Here is a 7,910-nt window from a genome sequence, read left to right as displayed (position 1 = left end):
ATCCTTGACAGAGCTCCGACCACAACATCACACATATCGACGAAGAGACGCAAAGAGGCAAAACGGAGCAAAGAGAAAAGAGGAAAAGGAGGAGAGGAGGCTCCCGACGGTCACGCGCGCCGAAGGCGACCGCCGGAGCCAAAAAGCCAGGCCAAAGTTTAGAGAAGTTGAGAGCTTTTGAGAAGAAGAGAGGAGAGAGAAAAAAAAGAGTTTTTATCAAAATTTAAGTTGGAAGAATTAAAGGGGATACTATTAAATTATTAATATATACATATGCAATGAATGTACAAGATAAAGTTGTAACAAGAAGAAAAGAAACTGCAAAAGGAGGTAGGACCATTTTCTCTCGGTTGAATTGAGACAAAGCTCCTAAAATAGCTGATCTCAAGATACAGAAGATGATGTAACTTTCGAAAGCTACCCGTACTCATGCAATTATTTTTGTTTCACTATTAAATATGTACTGTACGAACTGAAATAACAAATTATTAAAATTTGTAGTATGTAAAAAGAATTATATACTCATTTTTATTTTCTCTTTTCTAAAAAGACTCAAAAAGTGATGAAATTATTTAAATCTTTTGATTTGCAGCTAAATCTGCAGTACCTTCGATGGCTGTAAAATCTAAATGCTCCAAACCGAATATTTCAAACTCAAATCCAAGTCTTTGTTTCAGGCATAATCTTGGTGTCTGCCACTACTAGCAGTAGGTTACATACACCTACACACCTCACTGCACGTATCTTCTAAATTAGACTATAATCAGATCATCATTCTATTTTGTTTTGTTTCTTATTCGACTCGACACTCGAATCATCATCTTTGAATTCAAGTGAAACGACAAAAAAGGAACAAAAGAATCGTACTGATTTTTGTTTAATTTTATATGGACCATACAAAAGAACTTCATCAGCAACCCAAGTAGTAAAAGGAATAATGAAATCATAATATATTAAATCACTTTAGAATGTGTTATTGGTTCATATATTTTAATCGATTTGAAAATACAAATCAAATCTAGTGCTATTGGTTCTGTGATTTTAAAAGCCATATTCAAATTCATTGTTATTAGTTATATGATTTTAAAATCTATATTCAAATCAATTGTTATTGGTTTTATGATTTTAAAGTAGATTTTAATCAGGAGTTATTCAATAATGATAATTTGTTTAAAGATTTGATTTACAATTAGATTTTAATGGATTTATGAATGATTTTAAGTTAAAAATACAAATGAGCAAATATTGAGTTGAACCTTGATATTTTGACAAATCTGTATTATTGGTTTTCCTAATATCTTTTCGGCACAAAGTTTCGTATATATGTATTGCATACGTTAATTATAACAAGAACTCACAAAGATATGATTATTTTGTTAAATGGTAGTGTAATTGTAACTTTGCCATTTAAAAACATCGAGCACTCATCACACTTTTGAAAGTTTTCTATTTTTCCAATTGTCCAATTTCTACATTTTCCTAGTTTTCTATTTCTATCGTAATGGTCGATTTATCATAGTTATATATAATCTCGACTATGCATTAGAAAATTAACACAAGAAACAAACACTTTAAAACCCTAAAAGAGCATCAATGGAAGAATCACAACAAGAACCACAATAACATGGAAAAGGTTCTTATGTTCAATGGAGTCCTCAAGAAAATAAAACTTTGATAAATCTACTTTTAGATTGTATTTTTGCAGGTTTACGTGATAGTAATGGTCTATTCAGCAAATTCACAGTGGAGAGAAGAATTCTACCTCCTCTCAATTAACTATTTGGCTGATTTATGATAATCCAGTTATTTTGATTTTGAAATCTATATCATTGATTCTGAAATCTACTTATTTGACTTTAAAATCTATGTATTTATCAAAAAAATTTAAATCCAAGAAATAATCATAAATTCATTAAAGTACTACAACCAATAACCCTCGCTTAGACCCTGAAGCTTTACAAGCATCATTAGAAGCCCACATCACTAAATATACATTTTCTCTACGGCTTATTGGTTTTTTTTTTTTTGGACAACGGGCATGATTAACCGGAGTTCTTAGAATGAAGTTAACTGTTTCTTAACTTTTAACTAAAAAAAACTAAGAACCGGTTTTTAAAAACAGTTTTTTAACTTCTGTTAAAAACCCCACTCTAAGAATCCATGGTCTTATTGGATTCTAAGATTATGTATCTTAAACAGCAAAAGATACATTTTACATTACAGGAACATCCAACAAAGATCGTAGACATTAGACAACAACAACAGCTTATGATCTCTTCCTTTTACATTTTATAAAAACAAAGAGACCACAATTTTTCCTGTCTCAAAACCCTAAAACCCCTTCACAAAGGTTGTTGAAGAGTAACCACCAAGGGACTTGTCACATTTCGTTTCCCATCCGACCAAACTATATGACCAGTCTCGACACTTGTCGCTCCAGGTGACAGTTTAACCTCCGTCGTCGTCACCCTAACCACAAAACTCAGTTTCTGCCCCACCCGTCTGAACGATAGCTTCTTCGGCTCAACCGTCACCGTCGTCCCCCTCGTTGGCCTAATCTTAACCTCATAAACCGAGTCTGAATCGCCAACATTTGTCACTGTCCTAATGAAATGTGTTGACAGTTTACTCTCACCATACTGCTGAAACACGACGGAGAACGACGGATAGTTCAAATTCCCAACGTGTCCCGCGCGTCTAGCACCATCGCAGTCAGCTTTACGCCGTGTTATAGTCGCAATGTTGGTTCCTGTGTAGTTGGAGTTACACAAGAAGTTAATGTAATCGTAAGATGTTATATCGTAGACAAGTCCTGGATCCATAGCTTTGGTCGGGTGAACATGACCCGACCCGTAATCCATAACCGAAGACGCGTTCCCCGTTGACTCATCCAGCATTTGCACATCTCGGTTATCCACCGTGTAAGCCGTAGTCATCAACGCAGACCTTATCGCCGCGGGGCTCCAATCAGGATGAGCCGCCTTGAGCAAAGCTGCAAGACCCGACACGTGCGGGCACGCCATCGAAGTACCTGATAAAATGTTAAACGCCGTCCTCCGGTTATCGGTAGGAACCCCCGATGGACCGATCTTGTCAGGCCAAGCAGCGAGAATGTTCAAACCGGGTGCGATAACATCCGGTTTAATAATATCCGGCGTCTCGGGATTAGGCCCGCGAGCGGAGAAAGACGCAACAACGGGCGCGGGTCGGATCCCAAGCCGGGTCCCTTTGAAAACGATCGTAGCCGTTGGCTGTTTCGACGAGCGAGATTTCGCAGTCTCAGAGATGTACCTCCTGATCTCATCACCTCCCGAAGCACCAACCGATGTGGCAGGTAACACGTGGCAGTCAGCGACTAGACCTTCGCCGTCGAATACACCGTTCGCTATAATCATCCCCACGCCACCGTTTTTCCTCACGATCTCCCCTTTGGTGGCTCTGGAGTTGATACCTCTGTCGCAGAGAACTATCTTACCTTTCACCAAACTCGGATCCAACGAGCCTTCTATACACAGAGACGATGAGTAACCGTCGCCGCCGAGCAAGCTACCACCGTAGACAAGCGGGTACATTTTACTCGGATCCAGATCCGGTCCACCGTAAACGCTAACGCCGGGAATCGTTTTACCGTTCCCGAGCTTCACGTTCGCCGGGAAGTCGCGGTCGATAGTTCCGGCGCCGACCGTCGTCATCCACGGCGCGACGTTCGTCACCGTTAAAGCGCCGGGACCTCCGTTTCCGGCGGAGGCGGAGACGAATATCCCTCGGTCGATGGCTCCGAAGGCTCCGATGGCGATGGCGTCGAGGTAGTAAGGAACCACGACGCCGCCGACGGAGAGGGAGACGACGTCGACCCCGTCGGCGACGGCTGCGTCGAACGCGGCTAAGATGTCGGAGTCGTAGCAGCCGGAGTTCCAGCAGACTTTGTACGCGGCGAGCCTAGCTTTGGGAGCCATCCCGGAAGCGACGCCCCGAGCGTAGCCGAGAGTCGACGCGGGGAAAACGTAACGCCCGGCGGAGATGGAGGCGGTATGGGTTCCATGGCCGTCGGAGTCGCGGGGGGAGCGAAACTCCGTCGTTTCGTTCATCTTCCCGTTGGTTGCTTCGTACCCGCCGCAGAAGAATTTTGCTCCGACGAGTTTCCGGTTACACGCCGTCTCCAGAAAATCTTGTGAGGGGACGCATTGGCCTTTCCATTTAGTGGGGACTGGGCCGAGGCCACGGTCGTCGAAGCTCGGCCTCTCGGGCCAGATACCCGTGTCGATGACTCCGATGACAAGATCCGACCCGAAGTCGGATTCCTCGAGGAGACCCGCTTTGTCGGTGGACCTAAGGCCGAGAAACTCAGGGGAGCGAGTGGTGTGCAAGTGACGGACTTGCTCGGGGATAACAGAGATGACATTAGGATGGTCTAGGAGCTGAGTAGCTTCTTGAGCGGTGAGTCTAGCGGAGAAGCCGTGGAAAACGGTGTCGTATGTGTGGATGATGGAGGAAGAAGTGGAAGTGAGTGAGGAGGTGTACCAGCGACGGTGTGTGGGGAAGATTGAGGGTTTAGCTTCGTGGTCTACGTGGACGATGTAAGTCAAGGAGTTTAGGTCGTTTGAAGAGGAAGGAGAGAAAAGGGTCAAGAGGAAGAGGAAGAGGAAGAAGATGAAAGCCATTGACGGAGAAAGATACGGTTTTTATTTCTAACTGTTGATTCAAGATTTGGTTTAGTGAGTGGAGGAGGAAGAAGAAGGAGGTAGAGGGTACCACATTGCTCTTTGATTTTTGGGTGGAAGCGGAGAAAGAGAGGAAACCTAGTGCAAGTGTGAACAAAGAGCAAGCAGTAGAAGTTGTGAGACTGTATCTAGTGTCTGTGAGCTGGAGGCACTGTCTTTTTTGCTTTGTTTACAGTATTACTCAATTACCCCTATGTACTTGAAGAAAAGTAAAAGAAAATTAAGAGTTATGAATGAACATAGAATCTTTATAATATCCGCAATTATGTTTCAGGTGACAGATTCATAAGTTCCATTCACGGGATTTAGAATTTATCTTTGTAGAAGATTGGAATGGGATATTTGTCTCCATTATTACAGTCTTAGAAGTTTTTAATGATATTATGATTCCAATCTTTGTAACTAAAGTTTGAATAATTACGAACTTCAAAGCTTATAAACACAAAGCTGATTTGTTCACGTCATGTGATGTGGTAAATGCCATGTGGGTCTCATTCCTGTACGACACTTGTTTGAGTCGCTTGTATTGAATCTCAGGGTAGCTTTCACTTGATTAATCAAAACAAGTATCGGGCATTATGATGTTCCTTTTTTTTTTTGCCAAAGGCTGACTAGAAATCTAGATACATGTAAAATGTATTGAACACACTAGCGTTGCAACGATTCTAAAAGAAAACATTTATCATATGCTAGGAACGATTTATTAAATGTAAAGGGAGTAGTGACTATTGTTGTTGGTAAGATTTTTGGTTTACATTTAACATTCATTAAAAAGAAAAGATTTATGGTTTGCAACACCATATTTTGAATTTTTTGAAGCATAATAAATACGAGTTACGATGTGCCCAAGTTTCCATGGAAATCCACCTGAGTAGGTCGATGTGTATTGTTTGAGAATAACGCCATTGTTAAGTTCCCTAAATGGAGTATATTATAACGCATTTTCATAAACACTTTTTAAAAGCATTTTCACAAACACAGAAGCCGAAAGCAGTGTTCACGTGTTTTTGTTCGTTTCTGCTATTTTTCTTTTCTTTTTCACCTTGAACATACTATAACATAATCTATAATAAAACGAAAACTAATTTAACAAATAATATACCCATTCAACTGTGTTGGTCGGTGAAACGTAAGTCGGACCAATGTATTATTCATTTTATAAATTATTCAGACGAATAACTAAAACTATAATCAGAGCATTACATAGACACTGTCACTTAGTATAAAAGAAAATGACTAATGTTAAAGCCTTAAAGTCATATGCATTAGTGACAAATGAAAGTCTTTTTTAGCAAAAAAAAAAAAAAAAAAGACAAATGAAAGTCTAGTAATGAGTGGAAATTTTCCAAAGCGGGACAAAGTAGACCTCTTTCTTTTGTTCGTTTCTTTTTACACATCAGCTTTTAGTTTTAAATAAAAGTCCAATCAACGTCCAGCGATTTACTCTATTTTTTTTTTGTCAACAGCGATTTACTCTATAACCCATTGAAAGCTTACTTTTATTTTCTTAGGGAAAGAGAAAAATAATTCAATTACGTTTTGACGACTGTAAATCCATGTTAATGGATTTTACAACCTTAGCAATAAATTCGACATCGGTAAAATTGCCGAGAAGGTATGAAGTCGATTAACTTAGCAAATGTGACGAATTATTATTGGTAGAATTATTTTGATAGGAAAATAACACATAGAAACACACATTAACTATTGTTTAAAAAAAAAACGCACATTAGTTATTCATCGATTGGCCTTTAGGTACGAATTTGGCACGCGTGATTAGAAGCCCACACTGATCCACAACCATAACAGAACTGAAATCCACACCTGAAGCATATCACATAATACAAAAAGAAAAAAAAATTAGCACATCTTACAATAAAAAATGATTTATAATAATAATAAAACACTTATACCTGCACTTTATATGCATACATCCATCGACTTTCTCAACGTAGAACTTGCAACTAGGGCACCTTCTCCACTGCTTATTCGTGGCCATTTGAACCAACAAAGCATCTTCTTCATCACTACTCTTCTTCTTAGTGTTCCCATACATCTGGAACTCCTCACATCCAACACCGACGTGCCATGCCACCTTACATTGAGCGCAAAACATTCTGTGACAAGATGGACACTCGGTCTGCGTCACATTAGCATTATTACCACCAACATCGTCAAGAATCATCACAGATGAACAGTCTTTGAACGGGCAGTATAACTTGTCCCATGAAGAAATCAACGACTCGCACAAGATCTTCTCCCAACGCTCAAACACGTCCTTTGGGATCAGATCTCTACACATGTACGGCTCTATCGAACGCGTGCAGTCCACGTCAGGGCATTTGATCTTCGCTGAGTTTTCTTTGATCTTGTTCGCCACGTAACGGATGGTGCACTGAGTGCAGTATGCATGAGTGCATGTGACTGATCCTCGGAACATGTCGGAGGAAGGCTTTTCGTCCATGCAGATCATACATAACCTTCTGGATGGTTCCAAGGGTTCGTTCTCGATTTTTACCACTGGTTCCTGCTTGATAACAGTGGTGAAACTCCTTTGGATTTGGGGATGGTTATTGATCTTAGCCGCTGAAGCGATCAAGGAAGAGAAGAGAGCTTCTTGGAAATGAAGCTCTGACGCGTAGTTAACGTCGGAGATAGGGAAGACTTCATCGTAATCGAATAAAGCAGAGAAGTAAGATTCATCTACTAATACATCCAGGTCCATCTTTGTATTTGATGATGATGAGGACGATCCATCATTCATCTTATCGTTTGTTATGTTTCTTTTTTTCTCTTTTGTTTTGAAATTATGGTTGGGCTCGTGCGCTTTAAATAATGGCGTTGGATGTTGTATTCGAAGGGTCTTCTCTGCTTAATTGCACAGGATAATCTTATTACTAGTAAGTATTTAATTACGCATTGGAACATGAATTCTTAGGCAATTGAATTGAATTATTGTAGTCAAACGCCTCTTGATTATCTCTAAAAACAAAACAAAGAAACCTTTCACATTTCACTAATTTATGAGTATAATGTCACATAGTATTTGAAAATAACTACCTTAGTGATTCGGTCCAGCTAGTCCGAGAGTACAACGTAGGAAAACTTTCGTTATGAATGATAAGTTTACATTTTTTAAAAAATAAACGTAGTCTAAATTTTCATAAGAAAGATGTGAGATCACTTCAA

General features: G+C 39.8%; 2 protein-coding genes across 2 annotated transcripts; both read right to left on the bottom strand.

Moving 5' to 3' along the window:
- Nucleotides 1-2,151: 2,151 nt before the first annotated feature.
- Nucleotides 2,152-4,728, bottom strand: LOC106439507 (subtilisin-like protease SBT1.5). The gene has a single exon (XM_013880960.3). It carries the CDS (start codon nucleotides 4,659-4,661, stop codon nucleotides 2,343-2,345), a length of 2,319 nt encoding a protein of 772 aa, XP_013736414.2. The 5' UTR covers nucleotides 4,662-4,728; the 3' UTR covers nucleotides 2,152-2,342.
- LOC106444083 (E3 ubiquitin-protein ligase RSL1) lies at nucleotides 4,620-7,813 on the bottom strand. The gene is made up of 2 exons (XM_013885604.3): nucleotides 6,635-7,813; nucleotides 4,620-6,545 (listed from the first exon to the last, which is right to left on the bottom strand). Exons 1-2 carry the CDS (start codon nucleotides 7,483-7,485, stop codon nucleotides 6,473-6,475), a joined length of 924 nt encoding a protein of 307 aa, XP_013741058.1. The 5' UTR covers nucleotides 7,486-7,813; the 3' UTR covers nucleotides 4,620-6,472.
- Nucleotides 7,814-7,910: the final 97 nt, after the last annotated feature.

Source organism: Brassica napus, chromosome C5, assembly GCF_020379485.1.
Source record: "Brassica napus cultivar Da-Ae chromosome C5, Da-Ae, whole genome shotgun sequence".
NCBI lineage: Eukaryota > Viridiplantae > Streptophyta > Magnoliopsida > Brassicales > Brassicaceae > Brassica > Brassica napus.
Note: the sequence above shows the minus strand (reverse complement) of the source record. Positions and strands in the feature narration are given on the sequence as shown.

Coding starts and splice junctions, on each gene's coding strand:
- LOC106439507 (XM_013880960.3), bottom strand. CDS start 4,661: ATGGCTTTCATCTTCTTCCTCTTCCTCTTCCTCTTGACCCTTTTCTCT.
- LOC106444083 (XM_013885604.3), bottom strand. CDS start 7,485: ATGAATGATGGATCGTCCTCATCATCATCAAATACAAAGATGGACCTG. Junction 6,546..6,634: donor TGTATGCATATAAAGTGCAG/GTATAAGTGTTT, acceptor GATATGCTTCAG/GTGTGGATTTCAGTTCTGTT.